The 18,878-nt window shown below is 59.0% G+C and overlaps 1 protein-coding gene and 1 pseudogene across 1 annotated transcript in view; both read right to left on the reverse strand.

The window, feature by feature from the left end:
- Positions 1 to 312: 312 nt before the first annotated feature.
- Positions 313 to 18,878, reverse strand: part of HMCN2 (hemicentin 2) — an 80,257-nt gene continuing 61,691 nt past the window's right edge. Inside the window, 17 exon segments of the mRNA XM_011370061.1 lie at positions 313 to 658; positions 1,624 to 1,750; positions 2,498 to 2,617; positions 3,355 to 3,675; positions 4,042 to 4,170; positions 5,234 to 5,368; positions 6,112 to 6,234; positions 6,346 to 6,408; positions 7,538 to 7,775; positions 8,142 to 8,263; positions 8,363 to 8,500; positions 9,995 to 10,144; positions 13,276 to 13,467; positions 13,470 to 13,547; positions 16,253 to 16,334; positions 17,823 to 18,013; positions 18,626 to 18,746. Of these exon segments, the coding sequence (XP_011368363.1) occupies positions 313 to 658; positions 1,624 to 1,750; positions 2,498 to 2,617; positions 3,355 to 3,675; positions 4,042 to 4,170; positions 5,234 to 5,368; positions 6,112 to 6,234; positions 6,346 to 6,408; positions 7,538 to 7,775; positions 8,142 to 8,263; positions 8,363 to 8,500; positions 9,995 to 10,144; positions 13,276 to 13,467; positions 13,470 to 13,547; positions 16,253 to 16,334; positions 17,823 to 18,013; positions 18,626 to 18,746 (2,676 nt within the window).
- Positions 15,154 to 15,276, reverse strand: LOC111745608 (annotated as a pseudogene).

The raw sequence follows: 18,878 nt of genomic DNA on the forward strand, positions 1-18,878 counted from the left end.
TGCAGGCTTCATCTCAGCCCAGCCTGAGAGCTTTGACACCCATGGGTAGCCTTTGTCACCTGCGGGGGGTGGGGAGCGAGTAAGGGGGAGTAGGGGGAGCTCCAGCCCTCTGTCCTGGGTCAAGGCTGCGCGCAGGGTCGTGTTTACTGAAAGTCCCGATGACGCACAGAGGACGGAGAAGATGACGTCTCTTGCCACAGCAGGTGGCGTGCTCAAGCGCAAGGGCCACACTGTCCCACCAGTAGCCTGGCCTGCGCCCTCTCACCACCCCGAGCTCGCTGGCCCAAAAGCTGCTGCCAACGACCCCGCCCCTCAGTAGGGGTAGGGGGACACAGCGATGAGCAGGACAAAGAGGCTTTGGTGGCGGGGCGCCACGGCGCGCACGGTGAGCCGGTAGAGGCCAGCGCGGGTGAGCGCGCGGCGGGTGTAGACGGCGCCGAGTCCCGTGTGCAGAGGACGCAGTGCGAATGGGCTGAGCGGATCGGGCTCCAGCACGCTGAGCTCCGTGCGGTTGGCAGGGACGCCGGCCTCGGAGAAGGCGGCCAGGCGGGCCACGACGTGGTGGGCGCGCACGCCCAGCGGCAGCGGCAGCAGCTTGTACTGCAGCGTGGAGGGGCCGCCCGCGCGGCAGTCCAGCGAGCAGCGCCGGAAGCACGTCCTGCGGGAGGGACAGAGGCACCGACTTGGCTGCCGTCCCGCGCTGTGCGCCGGCAGAAACCGGACCTCACCCCCAGCCTCCACTGTTTACCCCTGCGTCGCCCTTCGGCGGCGCCCCAAATGCCTTCTCTACAAGCGCCACTGTCATCCCGTCTTGGAGATCAGCAAACTGAGGCCCAAAGGAGCCAGAGACGAGCCCTTTGCATTCGGAGCAGGTCCGCCCAGCGCCTTTCCCAGCCCCCGCCCAGAGCCCCAGAGCGAGTTGCCTGCTCTGGACTTGCAGAGGGCTGTGGGCGGACAAGGAGGCTCAGAGACCCTGCTCAGCCCTGCAGAGGCACCCCGCTCCCACCACAAAGCAGTGCCCAGGGCAAGTCACGGCCCAGGACATTTTCTTGACGCTGCAGGTGCAGCTCCTGCCAGCCAAGGTCCCCATGTCCCTGCGTCTTTGAGTGTCTGCAGCCACAGTGAATGGTGCGGTGGAAGTGTGTTGTGTGTTCTGCATCTGTGTGTGTCTGAGTCCCGGGGTTCTGTGTGTGTTTCTGGGTGTCATTGGTGTGTCTGTTCCTGTGTCCAGGATTTTGCGTGCGTTCATGTGTCCCCATATGTGTACATCTTCCAGCATCCCCCGCCCGGCCCCATCCTCTCCCAGCTCTGGCCTCCCCCGGCCCCCAGTGCTCTGTGGTCGTGGTGAGGCATCACTGTACAGGAGATGGTACTGTCCAGGCAAGCTCGTGCCCCGGGTGGCTGCAGGCAGGTGCTCTTCCTGAGGGCACGCTTCTCTGTGGGCACAGCGGCCCTGCCCTGGAGTTCAGGCAGGGTGGACCCCATGTGTCTGCCTGACACATGGCCTGGAAAAGGGGCCCGGCCACACGGGAGCCACAGTGCCAGCTGCCCAGCTCCCTGAAGATAACACGCCTCCCCATTTCCAGTTCACCCCTACCCCTGCCCCGGCACGCTCAGCCTCACCCTGGGCTGGAGCCCTGCCGGTAGGTGGCAGGACATGGCGTGTCCACACACTGGTAGCTGCCACGGGTATTGAAGCACATCTGGCCAGGCCCACACTCGATGCCATCCTCCTCACACTCGTTGATATCTGCGAGGGGGAGGTTGGGGAAGAGGAGAGGGTGAAAAGATCGAGCAAAGGCGAAAGGCTGGAGGCAGGAACCAGAGAAGGCATGGCGGGGGCGGGCGCGGGGGGTGGCGAGTAAGTGGGAGAGAAACGCCTTTGGAGGTTGGAGGTGGGCAGCCCCTCTGCCCTTGTCCCCAGCCAGTCTGGCCCATGACGGCCCCGCCAGCAGGCCCCTAGCACCCAGGGCATGGTGGTGGGCACCCAGGGGACCTCTGAGCCTAGAGCTGGGTTGGAGAGCCTGGGAGAGATGAGGGCTGTCCTCCGACCCAAAGTGCCCGTGGGCCGTGGGCAGAGCCCCCCAGTCCTTGTCTGCGGGGATGCTCCACCCTTCTCAGAGGACATTCACCGACGCCATGACAGAGGGTGAGGGATGGAGACAGACAGGCAGGCGCAGTTCCCACTGCCCAGCAGGGGAAGCGCGTGGCCGGCCCGGCCCGGGGCATGTTAGGGAGGGTGCGCTAACTCACTGCTCCTCCCAGCCCCGGCTGCCCCGCTGTGCGCTGTGAGGGCCGAGGGCCGCTCTGCCCACGCTCCACATCCCTCTCCAGCAGTTTAGGGTAGGACTGCGTCAGCCATATTTCATCAGGAGGTGGCATTGCACTTAACCCCTCCGACTCGTCCCTGTCCCTCCCTCACATGAGACGGTGGAGAAGAGGCTGGAGAAAGCTCAAGCCCTGCCCTGGGCCCTGTGGCATCTGGGCAGCAGCTCACCCTGGCAGTTCTTCCCACTGGGGAGGAGGCGGTAGCCGGCGGGGCAGAGGCACCGGTAGCTGCCCTCAGTGTTTCGGCAGGCGTGCTGGCACAAGTTCCTCACCCGGCACTCGTCCAGGTCTGGCCCCGGGCATCGGTTAGGGAGTGATGAAGGCAGAGGTACATGCCGAGTCACAGACACGCAGGTGGCCACACACCTGCCTGCCGGGCTCGGGGCCGGCCCAGGAGGTCCCTTAGGCAGCCTGCCTCTGATCCCCACACTGACCTCCTCCCTGCCCCGCCCAACCCTGGGTTGGGTGTCAGGAGAGTCCCAGAGCTTGGGGAGAGTGGGGAGCGCCGCCCCACCCACTTCACGTTCACCAAGGCTGTAGGGGAGCCCTCTGTCCAAGCTGGAATGCTGAAGCACGTGTGCCCCCGAGGCCACTGCCCCTTCCCCTCCCTGCAGCCAGGGGGCTGCCCCGGACCCCTCAGCCCCGCCCCACTGGTCACTGGTCTCCACATTCTCATGTCAACCTGGAACGTGCTCCGTGACTCCTGACAACCCCCCTGCTGCTCCGCCTCTGTGCATCAAGGGGGCTGTTTCTCGAAGTGGGCTCCTGGCCACGTGTGCCCAGAACGTGCTCAGGAAACCCTCCCTCTGGGCCAAGTGTCCCGAAGCTAAATGGTTTGGAAGCTACCTTCTCTTGGAAGGCCCCTGCCCATTAGCACAGCCAGAGCCCTGAAATGTCCTGTGTCAAGATGCAAACCCCACCCTGCCCGCCTGCGGCCCTGGGTTTGTGAACACGGGGCGTGGTGCCCACATGCCCAGGAGCCCAGAGCGGGGTGTGTCCTGGGTGGGTGCTGGGGCTCCGCCTTACCCGTGCAGACGCCGTGCTGCCGGATGAAGCCGGCCGGGCACCAGGCCCGGCCCCCACTGCTCAGGGCTCCAGGGCCTAGTCGGAGGGAGGCCCAGGTGTGGTAGGAAGCACTAGGGGTGGGCGCGCGGGGCCGCAGCCAAGACACCAAGGGGGCCCGGTGGCTGACGGTGGTCACGTTTCGTCCACTCCGCTCCATCGGGGTGCAGGTCTTTCCGTCACGCAGGAGAGTGTGGCCTGGCGGGCACAGGCAGCGGTAGCTACCCTGGAGGTTGTGGCACCGGTAGGCACAGGTCCTGGGCAGCTGCAGGCACTCGTTGACATCTGGAAGGCACAGGCGGGGTGCTGAGGGGGGCTCAGGGCTCGCCACAGCCTTCCAGCCTTCCCCAGAATCCAGCTGCCTCACGCCTGCCCTCTCCTGGGACACCCCAGCCTCCTCTCCCACTCCAGCCTCCACTGCTCAGAGGCCTCAACCTCTCCCAAGGTCCGAGTGAGGCCCAGCTACCCCCTAAGCTTCTCTGAGACCCACTCACTTCTCTCCACCCTCCTCCTCTGAGGCCCCCTGGGAAGGTGACCTTGCAGGGTAGGGCTGAGGTTTGGGGTGGCAGAGCAGGCATCCAGGCCCCTGGTGAGCGCACCATCAGTGTTGGTGCTGACCAGGGTTCCAACTAGGGGGTGGGTGTCCCATACCTAGGCAGGGTAGGCCAGGGCCCTGGCTCCAGTACCCCCTGGGGCAGCCACAGTGGTGCCCGCCTGGGCTGTTCTCACAGATCTGGTTGTACAGACATTCATCCGACTGCTCCAGACACTCGTCCACATCTGGGGAGGCAGGGGTGTGGGCAGGGGTGGGGACAAGCCCAGGGCCCCTCCCCCAAGCTCCCCATCCCGTCCCCTTGTCCGGTTCCAGTGCCATCAGGCGGGAGGCAACCACGCCTCCCAGCTCCACCAGCTTCGGAAGGTAAAAAAGTTCTGGGTCCCAAAGAAAGAGGGGAGGGGCCCTGGGGGCAGAGTCCTGGGTTTGGACCAAATTCTGCCACAACTCTTGGTCCTTGACCAAGTGACTCTCCCTCTCTGAGCCTCAGTTTCCTCATCTGCAGAGAGGGGCCAGGACCTCTTCATGGGGCGGAGGAAGAAAACGGGATCAGGCACGCGAAGGTTTTGGGCGGCTGGTGCGTGGGAAGAGCTAAATTAAAAAAACCAAAAACGGAGGGAGGGCAGAAAGGCGGGAGGCGGGAGAGCCTACGAAGAGGGACCGGAGGACTCTGAGGCCACTGGAGTGGCATGGCCACCTTTCTGAGTTCAAATGCCACCGTGCTTTCCCCCATCCACCGATGGCCTCTCTCGGAGGAGCCAGGAGGATCCAGGATTGTGAAACCATAGGATGCTGGAGCGGGAAGGACCCTAGAGGTCACCCGTCCAGGAGCGGCACCTAGGTTTCATCTCAGAGGTCAACTGCTACTGGTCCGTAGCGGCGGCTGGGGAAGCCGTGCTGAGAGGGGTTCAGCATCTGCCCCTGCCGGGCCAGGACGCGGGAGCAGAAACGAAAGAAGTGGTCACAGATGTCGCATGCGTTTGCCATCCCCGACCGGGTCCCCCTCATCGGACAGACAGATGACAAGCCTGAGGCCCAGAGAGGACACGTCTCAGAGGTATTCGAGTTGCTAGCAGCCAGGCCAGGTGAGGACTCAGGCCAGGTGAGGACTCAAGGACTCCTCTTGAGTCCAGCTCGGGCCCTCCGCCTGGCCTCACCGTACTCCTTCTGCCAAGAGAGTGTCACTTGCCCTGAAAGCCTAGCGTCCCAGTGACATGCGGCACCCGCTCTGAATCCTGGCAACCGCCGGGTTCCCAGGAGCACGGGCCAACCCACGCATGCCCCCATCACCTTCGCAACCGGCCCCATCCGCGGCCACCCGGAAGCCAGGCCCGCAGTCAGGGAGGCAGCGGTAGGACCCGAGCAAGTTCACACAGCGCTGTCCCCCTGGGCAAACGTCAGTGTCCCACGCACACTCGTCCACATCTGGGGGCAGACAGGGACAGTGGCTACATGAACACGTGCCCCCTGGGTCCCTCCTCGCCGCCCAGCTCTGGCTCAGCCTCCCAATACTAGCTTTGTCCCCAGGCCCAGGAGCCTCAGGGATGGTGGTCCCATCCCTCACGCTAGCTCTGTCCATCATCTCGGCAACCCCAGAAACGCAGAGCCCGCCCTCAGGGACCCGAGGTGGCATCTGATGTGAGGTTGCCGACAATGCCCCATGGACGCCCAGTGGAGATGTGACAGCGCCAGGTCCCACTGGTGGGAATGGAGGGTTGCAGATGGGGGCGGTCAGTGTCTGGACGGTGTCCCGGGGTCAGATTGGCTGTCCAACAACGTCGCTGAGGGGATACGTAGAGCCAGCGGGGCAGATGCGTGTCAGCTCACCTCCAACCTCAGTTACTGGAAATGACCGCTGAACGTAGGGATTACTTCCGAGGTCGTGCCCAGGCTCAGCGGGTATAAGTGCCGGGAGCACATGACAGCCACGTGTATGTCTTTGGGGATCCCCAGCACCCCCCAGTACTTGAGCCTTCCCCATCTGCAGCCCTTACAATGAAAGTTCCCAGGGAACGCAGGGCATTGGAACCCCCAGGCTGGCATCCAGGGCCCTCAGAACCAGGCCAGCTCCTGCATGTATGTCCCCTGGCCAGAGCCTTCGCCCCAGAAGCCCCTGCACACACGCGGGCCAGGTCCACGGAGGGCCTCGCCCCCGGGGCCCCACTCACCTCTGCAGCTCCTGTCGTCCCCGGCCAGGGCGAAGCCAGCCGGGCAGGAGCAGGAGAAGTGGCCGGGCCCGTTGTGGCAGGAATGGGAGCAGGCGCTGGGGCCACCCGAGCACTCGTCCCTGTCTGTGGGGTGGGGGAAGCTGGTGGTCTGCGTGCCCAGGCCCTCCTGCCAGCTGGCCATCCCCGGCTGAGAGGCCTCCCTCGTCCAGGCCAGGCTGGGGACAGGGTGCTCACCCACACAAAACTCTCCCTGGGTGTCCAGCTCGAAGCCTTCTGGGCAGCCGATTTCATTCTCTTCTGCAAGGCAAAGAGAACAGGCCCTAAGGACAGAAGACGCCTAGGGACAAAGAGCAGCTCTGGCCATAGCCCAGGCCCACCGCTCCCTCCCCCACACTCGGTCAGGCCGGGGGCCCCTCAGCGGGTGCTCTGCCCCAGTCCTAAGCCTGGCTGGTGCCCGGCGAGTCAGCGAGCCCGTTCCGACAGAGCCCAGGCCTGTCGGAGGCACTGGCTGTGCGTCATGCCACGAGGGGCTCATGGTGGGCTGGCTAGACTGCAGATGGCAGACCCGGGAGAGATCATTAGCGACAATCACAAAACAGTGGGGGTGGGGGGCTCTGCATGTGCCAAGCTGTGCTCCTGAGAATCCAGCAGAGTGGACGTGGCCTCTGGCTGTGGGCACGTGGGAGCATCTGACGGGGGCGGTAAGCCTGAGGCAGGGCAGGGGCAGCCTGCTCTGACAGGAAGGGGGCCGGACTGCTGGCATGATTCTAAGGACAGCGCCCTTGATAAAGCAGCCATCGGGTGCCCGGCGAGGGTTTCAGAGGCAGCACCTGTACTCCTGACACCTTATAAGGCAGCCAGGGTCATGTCCATGTCACAGATGGGCAATCAGAGGCTCAGAGAGGGCCAGGGCTTTGCCTGCAAGGTCTCGCAGACACGCAGTGGGGCAGCTGGGTCTGGACCAGGGTCTGCCTGACTTCAGAGCTGTGCTCTGACCCCCGTCCCATGTTCAGGGTTAAAAACATGCTGGGACCTCACACAGTGGAGACAGGTGTACTTTTAGCATCCCTTGGTTGAGAATATGTGGCACGGTCCTGTGGGTCTCCCTAGGCGGGGACCCTGCTACAGGCAACCTTGGGAAGAGGGTGGGTGTGGCTCGTCTTGAACTCAGCCTGGTGGGAGGGGTGGTTTAGATTTTCCCCCTAGGGCCTGGGGTAAAGCTCTGGAGGGTTCCAACAGGAGTGGCTTGAGGAGCTGTGTTCCCGTCGGGGTGTGGATGGGTGGACGGGGCAAGGAAGTGGGTTGTCTCAGCCCCGAGTCTCTGGTCCATGGTCGGTGGATGCAACGGGCGGTCCATCACCAGGGTGGGCCGTCACCCCGGCTTTCAGCAGGGCGGCGGGGGGCGCAGAGGGGATGAGGCCCTCACCAGCTCGCAGGGCTGTGGTCAGCTGGAAGCGCAGGGCCTCAGCCTCGGGGTCAAAGGCCGCGCTGACGGCCGAAGCCAGCAGGTGCTGCACCAGCTGGGGCTGGGGGCCCCGGGCTGCGTCGTACTGGACGCTGTGGTTGCAGCGCAGGGACACAGGGAGCCCACCCTGCAAGAAGCGCTGTGTGGAGCCCACGTAGAGCCGGCCGGGCCCCGTCTGCACATAGTGCTCCTGGAAGTCCTGGAGGAGGAGGGGAGGGGAGTCGGCATCTGGGAGGTCCACTTCCAAGTGACCTGGGACCTGGGACCCTCATCCCCCACTCATGGGACATGGAGGTGCCGAGGGAGGAGAGCCGGTGGGCCCCTCAGCCCTTCCTCCAAGCAGCGGGCAGCCTCGGACGGGTCACTGCCCTTCGAAGTTCTTGTTTATGGGACATGGGGAGGCCGAGCCCACGGCACTAGCTCTCCCCTAGGTCCGAGGCCAGGCCACGCCCCGGGAAGGAAAGCGGGCCTGGCTCCCAGGGGGTAGTTGTGGGTAGCACATCCCGCTTTTTCTCACCCTCCCCATCCGTGCACCCCATCTGTGCACCCCAGGGCTCGCCCACACCTGCACTTGAAGCTCTGCGTCAGCTAGGGTCTCGGGAACAGCGCCATTGACCAGCACATCGAGGAGCAGGAGGCCGTTGGCATCCAGGCCCCGGGCCACCTGGGTCATCGTGAGCAGCTCCCCTGTAATCGATCCCGGTCCAGCCTGGAGTCACCACCAGGGAGAGGCCCCGGGCTCAGGCCCAGCCCCGCCTGGCCCCCCCAGGGGGCGGCCCCATCCACCTGTGGCAAACTCCACGTGTGACTCCTGCCGGAAGCTGCCGCCTGTCAGCGAGTGGCCGTTCAAGGCGTCTCCGCTCTCTCCGGCCAGCGCCCAGTAGATGGGGGAGATGGTGACCACGAGCGCCCGCATCAGAGGCCCTGGGTGGCGCGGGGTGTGGCGTGGAGGCCAGGTTAGGGCCGGACGCCCGGGGCAGCCTCTCCTGCCAGAGGTCCTTCTGCGGCTCCCTATTAGCCCCAGGGGAGTGCAACCCTTTCCCGCCCCATCCACACTCAGCCCCAAGATTACCTGGACCACTCACTGGATCAGAACCCGGAAAGTGGCAAAGGCCAATGTCTATTTCTTGGAGGAGTTGTGAAAATTAACAACATGTATTTACACAAAGAAGCGCATGTAACTTGCTGATGTTCAGCTCCATTCCACAAACACTGAGGGCTTCTGGGCCACTGCAGTGCCTGGGACTGCACAGACCATAATTACGAATGTGCCGGACAGAGCTGAAAATCGGCAAGGTCTCCTACCTCGCCGAAGAGCCTGGGAGAGGAAGGATGGTTCTAAGCCACTGACTTTGAAAAAACAAGAGCGCTGAAGTGCCCTGGACGTGGATTTTTCAGACCATCCCATGATGCCCAGCCCTCCTCCTGGGACAGGTGGCGCCCTGGACTAAGGAAAGGGAAACCCCACTCGCTTGCGGTCCTGACAGGGGACCTTCTTGTTCTGGGCCCCGCGGGTGGGAGCTGAACCTTCTCTACGGCTCTGTGCCTGTTTCGGCCACACACAGCCTGGCCCTGGGGCTTGGGGCCAGATGTTTCTCTGCAGCTTCTGTTCCTGCAGCTGGAAGAGGGAACCACGTCTGGGCAGCGTCTCGTTTCATTCTCTCTCTGCTGACGGCCAGCTCGGAGTGACCCCCACCCCCCCATCCACAGCCAAAGTCCCCACACCCGTTCACACAGGCCTGTAATCAAGGGCAGCCCTGGAGGAGCTGCTTTTAGGAAAGACCCAGTCAGCACTGCCCTCTCCCTGCTCTGGACCCCCACGAGGGGACACAGGTGGCCTGGGAAGGGCGAGACAGCAGCATCCATTATGTCAGTGTCTGCAACATACCCTCCAGAACGTTCCATCTGCTTAGGACACGCTATTTTACGTATCTGTCCAAAAGTGGACTTTTCTTGGTTCTCTGGGCCTTCCGGCTAATTTTACTCTCAACATCTCTCCCTTCTGTTCCCTCCTGCCTGCATCCCTTATCGTCACTGGTGACGCTTTCATTTTTCTATCAGGTTTTGCTTGAATAGTAGAAAAAAAATCTCAGACAGCTGTCAGTGGTTTCAAGCTCATGATCCGATCTGCATTCACACAGCCAGATCGTTGCACGTGCTCTTGGTCTGATTTTAAATGCAGTCAATGTTTCCTTGGGGGGTGCGGGGTGGGGAGGAAGTGGCCCACACCTAAATCCACTTTGGCTTGGACTCTGCTCTTAGAGGCGGTCCCATTTCCTCTTGTGTCCCTCTTTGTGTCCCTCCCTGTGTCCCACCCCCCCCCGGCCGAGAGCCTTGGAACACAGGCTTTGCCTCCTCCTGGCTCTAGCATGGGTCAGAGGGTCCCCAGAGGCGAGGGACTCTCTGGTCCCCACTTACCCACGCTCTCAGGGATGTGGCTGATGCTGCTCCGGATGGTGGTGACCCCAGAACGTGCCTCCCGTTGCACACTGGTGTTGAGGGCGGCCACCCCGAATTCTTGGCCATTGATCGCCCCGATCATGCTACCCCGGCTCCCCCGAGGCTCCCCTGGGAGGAAGGAAGAGAACAATGATGACACTATCCACCTCTGAGTCCTCGGTATAAGCAGACACTGTTACCCATTTCACGAAGGAGTAATCTGAGACTCAGAGAGGCAGAGAAACTTGCCCAAGAGCACACAGCTAATGGGTGGTGGTACCAGCTTCGAATTCTGACTCTGCCATTACCTTCCTGGAAACTTGGGCAAGTCGGGTCCTCAAGCCACACGTGTGGCTTATCTATAAAATGAGAAGATGGGACCACAGATACACCAAAAACCACCAGGACCCCATGATGGCAGGGGCTGGCACTCTGGAGGAGCCGGGGCTGAGGGGCAGGGCACCAAGCCAGGAACTGAATGCCACCACCTGGACGTCCCCCATTCCAGCAATGGCCCTGGCTCCAGCCGCCCTGCAGCTGGCCTGGCTGGGGTGGGCTGGATTCCTACACGCCGCCAGGCAGTCTGCAAACAGATGCTCTGCAGCACTAATCAAATGGATTGCGCGGGCACAGGGGGGTGCTTCCTCTGGCTAATGGGCCAGCTGTCTCATGTGGACAGATGGCATTCTAGGGGGGCGAGAGACAGACGCTAGCCTGCCTCTCCGCTCGCCAGCTCTCGGGGGAAATTAGCAACAAATGGCCCAGGATCTGTCGAAAAAATAACATAAAACACTGAACTGCCAGGATCCTAAATGGATAAATCAGGGGGCCTGGTTAATTTTGGATTCCAGGAAGCACTGCCATTTCCTGCAGCTCGTCGCTGGGGTTTGATGCCATTTGATGCCCATCTGGAATGTCTCTTGTCAATATCTGCTGCTCTGGAGTTTATGGGAGGGATGGGGAAAGGCCACGAACCTACCCTTGGCTTTGTAATAAGGGGCTGATGAAGGAATTGGGAGCTGCAGATAAGAAGGCAGCAGCACGGCCCTGGCAACTTTAGAAAGGGACAGGAAATTGGAGGCCAGGAGTGACAAGCCACCGTCGACTTTCTCAGACACGAGGTGACTTGGCAGCCTCTTGTCTCCCACAAAGCCAGGATGCGCCCCCCCCACCCCCGCCAAGGCTGAAGGGAAAGGAAAGGTAGAAACAAATCGTAGTTAGGGGACCTCAAAACCTTTACACGGCTGGCAATGCCCTCCGAAAGAATTTATCCTACAGAAGTATTCAGGCCAGAACACGAAGATATGCACCGTGGCGTGGTTTTCAGGGAGAAAATGGGAGAAAAAAAATAAAAATAAAAAACCTGTTGCTTATTTAACAAAGCCAGCAGAAATTACGTAAAAAAAAAAAAAACAAAAAACCCAAAAAACAACAAAAAACCCCACGACATTCCTATGGAATGACACGGAGCCATTAAAGAAGATGTGGAACAGATATATTGCCATGGAATGTCGTCTGAGATAGACGAAGCAAAAATGACAGGTCGTAAAGACAACCTATAACTTCAATCTCATTCGTAAAAAGAAAAATAGTGTAACCCTTTTCATTCAGAGAAAAAGAAGTGTAGAAGGAAATACCCCAAATAATAATTGCCAAAGCTATTTCTGGTCATTGAATTATGGGAGATAATTGATAATTACTTTTTCTTCACAGATTTTTCTAGATTATCTGGCCTTTCTACAATGAACATAGATGAAGTAAACAAACAAACAAACAAAAACAGAGTCTTTTCCATTTAAAAAGTAAGGAAGCCGTTATGGGTTGAATAGTGTCCCCCGTAAAGGACACGTTGAAGTCCTAATGCCCAGACCTCAAAATGTGGTCTTATTTGAAGATCGAGTCTGTACAGAGGTAATCGATTTAATGTGAGGTCATTAGGGTGAGCCCCAGGCCAATATGACTCACGTCCTTATAAAACGGGGAAATTTGGACACACATATGCACACAGGGAGAATGCCAGAGATGGGATGACACTTCTACAAGCCAAGGAACGCTAGGCCACCAGGAGCTCGAGACAAAGCATGGAACAGATTCTCTGCCAGGGACCCCAGAAGGAACCAACCCTGCCGACACCTCAGTCTTAGAATTCCACCCTCCAGAACTGTGAGACAGTTAATTTCTGTTTTTCTTTTTCTTTTTCTTTTTTTTAAGCCACCCATTCCGTGCTTCTTCATTATGGTGGCCACGGGAAGTGAACACGGCAGCCATGTGCAGAGCTCTGTGGTTTGGGTTGGGGGCTTTTCAACAAGAGAGGGTAAGAACCGGGACCAAGCTCTGAGATGAAGAGCCTGCTCAGACCTGTTCCAAAGACAGCGTCTGTGGCTGGGTATCAGAGAGACACCGGATTCTCAGCTGTGTGTGCTGGCGCTCCAACCCGGCCCGCAGTGGGAGGAGGCTGAGCGCCGGAAGGGGTCCCACAATTGGCTGGCAGTGGGTTTCAAGTGGCAAAATGTCAAGTCCGTTCCAATCGGTCCCCAGGTGCCCCCTGGAAAGGGGTTCTGTGGAGAAGGAGTCTGACATTGTGTGCGGTGATGGATTGGTGATGTCTGCCACGGACAAGGACAAAGACACAAAGCCACGACTGTGGAGTATTTACTCCGTAGAGGCCCAGAAATAACATTCAGCGACTTTTCGTTAGTCAGGTGGAGTCATTTTACTGTGGTTTCCTGGGATAGTCTTTTCCGTGGTTTTAAAGTTTGGTCTTTAAACTTTAATGAGAAGGGAACTGCTTGAGGAGACTCGAGGTGGCGGGGCTGAGTAACGGCGTAATCAGCGCCGGTTACCGAGTGCCCGCCACGGCCAGGCGAAGCTCGCGACAAGAACTAACTCACAGACTTTTCACAGCGATCCCGTGGGGGCCCTTGTTTAATTCTGCCTATTTCCCAGGGCCGTGGAGTGTCCAAAAAGAGGACAGGCATCTGTGCCTGGTACGCTGGAAGAGCCAGGTCCCCTGTCCACATGAGCTGCAAACGCTGAGCATCTCGGAGCCTCAGTTTGGCCAGCTGTACAGGGTAGGGTGGACAAGGTGAACTATAAGGCCCTCCCAGCTGGTCCGTTCAAAGTTTGTGACTCTAAGCAAAGGGAGGAATCGGGGAGCTGGCGGGGCAGTGGGCCAGGTCCCCCGAAAATAACACACAAATCCCCGTTGTGCAAGAGATCCCGCCTCTGTCCACAAAAGTCTGGACAAGGACACCCCGTACCTCTCACAACCAGGAATGCCTGGGAGGTTGTGAGCGACACTTCACATGCGCCCATGTCCCCAGCCTCCACCGGCCCCTGCCCCAGGCTCCTATCTGGCAGGGTCTGGAGCTGCCGGCTGGCCTGCAAGGGCTGGCCCGCATGCAGCCACGCTACTGTGGGCACCGGCTCCCCAGTGGCCCAGCACCGCAGGACACGGCATCCCCGGATCTCACTGTCACCCCCTGGGGCTGCGCCTGAAACCCAGGGACACCGGTGGGAGGCCCCAGGGCAGCTTTTAGGAACATTTTGTTATTTTAGTACATTCAAATGATACACAGTCACTTAGATTACAGAATGACCGCTTTCCTTCCTTTTTTTAAAACCCCACAACAGATCACGACTACCTTTTGTGCCACCAAATTTTTGTTTTTAGTGGCTACGTGGTGTCCTATTGTTGGGACTCTCTTCTGGTCTGCTGAACAATGTCCCCGTTATAGGACATTTAGATTGCTTCCAGTAAAAGGGCGACCCTTGCCAGAACGGCGTCGACTTGATGCCAGATGAAATGGGCAGATGCGGGCTCTGTCACCGGTGAGTGATTCTCACCCGGTCATTCCCTGACCCTCAGTTCTCTCACCTGAAAGATGATACTTCCTGTCCACTTCCTACGACAGGGCTTCCTGCTTCCGGTGGCTTCTAGCAGCCGGTGGCTTAAAGCTGCACCCCTGTGTTCTCGGCCTCCATCTCACAGCGCCCTCCTCTCCCTCTGTAATCTCCCTCGGCCTGTCTCCTAAGAACGCGGGTGATGGCATTTCGGATAACCTCCCTATGGCAAGGTCCTTAACTTAACCACATCCGCAAAGGTCCATTTTCCAAACGAGAGAACATTCTCAGGTCCTGGAGATTAGGACGCGGTCCTATCTTTGGGGGCCGTTTATCAGCCTACCCCAGGCCGTGTCTGCTGAAGCTGAGTGCACGTGAACTATATGTGACCCAGCAGCTCCCCTAGGAGAAATGTATACGCGCGTTCGCCAGAAGCCACGCGTCAGAATGTCACCGCAGCACGGTCCTCGACTGCCCCAAACCGGAGACTCACCTACAGTGGAATACATAAATCAACCTCATGAACCCGCACAGCAGAAAAGCAAACGGCAACGGGTACGAATGAGTGAATTCCACGTGCAATCTCCCAAACGACGACGGGCACGAGGCGCGTGACACCGAGCGCACATGACAGGGCTCCCTTCAAATGAAAGCCACGCCGAACGAAGAGGTCGGCAAGTCGGCTCCCACCAAAGAAACAAGCGCGACACGTGACAAAATTGTCAAAACCAATGATTTCGGGGCTCTAGAAATCAACGAAAAGCAAACAGGGAATCGTTTATCCGTGGAAACTTCTAGAACTTTGGGCAACAACAGTGGAAGTGCGTGGCCTCCCTGCCTGGGCTGCCCCCCTCTCCCGCCCCCATCCCTCCGTGGTCATCACAGCAGTGTTGTTAGGACTATCACGTGGGGCTGGCTTGATTGGCAGGAGCGGAGGAAGTGGTCTCTGAGAAGCCAGGGTATTGTCAGGAAAAGGAGCCGGACAGGTTGGGAACAAATGAGGAACGAGCAGCCCTTGGCTCTGCTGGCCGGGGGTCCTGGCCCGGGTCCAGGAGACCAGGGGGCTCGCCAGAAACGTAATGAAGAGAACCTGGGAATGAGGGAGCCGTGGATGACTCGAAAATGGCCCGAATGTGTGTGTGTGTGTTTTCTAAAAACATTGATCGTACCTCAGTAAAGTGGTTTGAAAATCAAATCTTTTTTTTTTTTTTTTTAAGGTGAGGTGACCCTTGGTTGACCTCACAGATTGCAAGGACCTTGTCAGCTTACAATCCCTTATTTTTTTTTATTTTTCACACCCACAGCATCTGGTCTTCCTAGGTGGTCTCCCATCCAAGTACTAACCAGGCCTGACCCTGCTTAGTTAGCTTCCAAGATCAGATGGGATCGGGCTTGTTCAGGGTGGCGTGGCCGTAGACGAAAATCAAATCTTAATAAATATCAAAAGTTTGGGGAAAAAATAATAATAGGTGGCATTTACTGATGAATTACTACGGGTCAGGCACGGGGCCGATGCCCGTTTTACACGCATTATTTCATTTAAGCCTCACGACTACTTATGATGCCTGTTCTGTCATTATGCCTGTTTTAAAGACAAGAAAACTTAAGTGTGACAGAGCAATTACATGATTTGCCTAGGGTCACAGAGCAGATGGCTGAGCCAATAACACTCCCAAGTGGACTGAGTCCAGACCGGCCCTCTGAGCCGTCAGGACTGACCGGTATGGCTCGCTGCCGTCTCAGGGCCTTTGCACTTGCTGTCCTTCCTGCTTCCAACAATTTTCCCCAGCTTGTCACGTGGATGCCTCCTTCCCATCATTCAGATCACAATGTAAATGTTGCCCCATCAGAAAGGCCTTTCCTGATCAACCCCCCAAACTGCTTGAACTTTGAATACTCCAGAGCTACAGTCAGATGTATCGACGGAGCCTTGTCTTCTTTGCCTGTAATTTTTGGCAGGTTTGATTGCGATGTGTCTCGGTGAAGACTTGAGTCTGTCCTGTTTGAGTTTATGTCTTTTGTGACGTTCTGGGTTACTCTGAGGCTCAAAGATAGCGCTTTGTAAACTCGAAGCTGCTTGGCAAATCCAAGAGCTGTCACTATGACCTCAGTGATTGTTTTGAGTTTTGGATAAATGGTCCCCCCAGGCCTGGCTCTTGGGTCCCTGGTATTCATCAGCTCTGATCCTGACTCCCATTCCGCCTCGGGGACATTCCACAGGACTGCAGTTCTGGGTTTGGAATGCACATTGGTCCCTGGTCCTGCCTGCCTCTCTGCCCGCCATTCTCATCAGAGCCTGGGTCCCACCGGCCACAGCCAGGCACGGCTGCCTCTGAGCTCCCACATCGCACTGTCCCCACCCGGGGCCCGAGAGAGGGGGAGGCTGAGACTCACTCTGCAGCACGAGGACCACTACTTTCTCCACTGTGCCCATCTCATTCTCTGCCAGGCACTGGTACTGTCCCGCGTCGTCCATCTGCAGGTGGGCACGGGAGGGGGGATGTGGAGTTCAAGAGAGGGGGATGAGGGGCAGGGGAGCAGCTGGGCATAGCTGGGCACAGAAAGGGGTGACCGGAGCAAGATGCATCTCCCCAGGAAGGAGCTTAGAGCCTGAACCAGCCGGGCCTCATCACAACGGTGCATCAGAGGGGCCTCCACGGCCACTTGACAATAGACATCCGAAGAGAATCCAGCCCCTTCCACACCTGGAACTAGGGGTGGGACGACTAAGGACACGGACTCACTGCCCTCAGCGGAGCCACCTGCTGCGAAAGCCTGATTTAGGTCCGCCTCCTCCATACTGCCTACACTGAAGCACTATTGCTCCACGGCACACAGGTAGGGATGCCTCGAAAAACGCGTTTGCGGCTGAGTGAGTGTGGGAAACGCTGAGTAAGACCAGTATCTGAGCAGCAGGCTTTCTCAGGGTGCTGACCGGACGTGCACACTGCCCATCTCCAGGTGGCGGGGGTGGGGGCGGTTGGCAGCATTCCCCCAGCTCGGCGAGAGGGAAGCTGTTGTCCCAGGTTCCCCGCGACGTGGACGGCGATGGGACTCAGGAGGGATGCTGGCTCAGATTCACTTCTAAGCAGCAGCGCTGGCCACCATGAGATGGAGCTGCGGGCAGCCCGAGGCCATGCCAGAGATGACAGCATGGGAACCGCTCCCAAGGGACCATCAGGGGCAGCACGGCACCCAGTTAAAGAGTATAGGTTTGGGGATCAGACCAACGTGGGGCTGAATCTCACCTCCACTGTTTACTGAACCCATTACTAGGACGTTATTGTGTTTCTGGAGCCTCGGTTTCCCCATCTCTAAAACGGATCATTGTAAGCATCAAATTAAGTCCCACGCATGAAGCGTGAGGCCGGTGCCCGGCCCATGGTAGATGCTCAGGGTATGGCAGCCATTGTTGCCGCCGCTATTAATGATATTGCTGCTGTTCTCACCAGTCCTATGATTATGGCCCTCTAGAGACAGGCGAGCAGCTCTAAGATGAGCTTGAAGGACTGAATTGTGCATTTCTGCATGACCACTGGGACTTGGCACACGGAAAGGAAGGTGAGTGGGGGCCGCTGCCCCAGGGCCCGGGAATTTGGAACAGCGTGGAGTAGGAGTCAGGAGAGCTGGGGTGTGGTCCTGCCTTGGGCGCTTACTGCTTGTGGGCCTCTCTGAGCCTCAGAGTCTTCCTCTGTAAAATGGGACACTCGTACCTGTCTTCCTTGCCCTATGGGGCTGTTAATAATGACAATTACGAGCCCCCTGAATGGGTGGTATATAAGTGAGGCACAGAGAAGTTAAGTCACTGGCCCTGGGGGAGAATCTCTAGGTAATGGGCAGGTAAGTGCTTCGCAGACCAGAGAGGACAGTGCCAACCTAAAGACCCCTCCTGAGCAACAGAAAGAGCCGAGGGTATCCCAGATCCCTGCCCCTCCACCCGCCAAGGTGCCAGACCCCTCCTTGCCTTTGTCCTGCGGATGGTCAGCGAGCCATTCTGCAGCCAGTGCCGGCGACGGCTGCCTGGCAGTGGAAGGCCATCTTTGATCCAGCGGAGGCTGGGCACCGGGTCTCCATGGACCACACAGTCCAGACGGACGCTGCCCCCTACAGGTTCCACCAGGTAGGACAAGGCCTCCCCTTGCAGGACAGGAGCCTCTGCACAAGGTGACATCAGACAAAGGGTCGAAAAGGAAGTTCCCTTCAGGCTCGGCCTCCCATAATCCTGTCCCCAAAAGCCTGTCCGCCAGACCCCAGGGGCCTACAGAGGCTCCTGCTGGTCCAGCATGGCCGTGCGGTCAACGCAGCAGGGATGGCAAACAGCCTCCGTGTCAGTCACGGGGTCAAGTGCAACAGACTGGCAGCGGCTGCCAGGAACGCGGCGCCGAGGAGGATTGGAAGCAGAGTGGGGATAGTGCTGTGATCGATTAGTGATGCCTGAGGCGGGCCGGGCGCGAAGTGTAATACGCGCTCTCACGGGCAGACGGCCCCAGCGGCAGGTACCCGCCGGGCACTCTGCAGAGCGAGGACGCCGTGGTCATTAGAACACCTCGGGTTGGACCCGGCAACACGAAGACGTGCCTGAGTCTCATTTCACGCAAACCTTTAACCACTTTTGGACGCTCATACCAGTTTCCATTCTTCCTGGTTTCCCGAGGTTGAATCCACCAACGGCTGAAGCCGCGTCCTGGTGCCTTGGGCTGCTCATCACCCTCCATCGAGCCCCATACCACCCATCCCGAAGCTGAGCAAACTAAGTCACGGTGTCACCGAGGGTAACCGTGCTGCTCCTGGCGGAGCGGGGGACAACAGGTAGGCCGGCAAGCTCCGTGTACGTTTCTGCCAGGCTGCCCTGGGCCCCGTGCCCGCCTCCCGCACTGGCACCGTTCCGCTGAGAGCAGTGACACGGGCCAGTCGGTCAGGTCTCAGTTCTACCTGCAGCTGGCTCATCTGGGGAGCGTAAACAATACCGATGCCATGGCTGGTTTACGAGAGGCTGGTTTGCTGAATCGGGGGTGGAACC

This window comes from Pteropus vampyrus, unplaced genomic scaffold, assembly GCF_000151845.1.
Source record: "Pteropus vampyrus isolate Shadow unplaced genomic scaffold, Pvam_2.0 Scaffold158, whole genome shotgun sequence".
Classification (NCBI taxonomy): domain Eukaryota; kingdom Metazoa; phylum Chordata; class Mammalia; order Chiroptera; family Pteropodidae; genus Pteropus; species Pteropus vampyrus.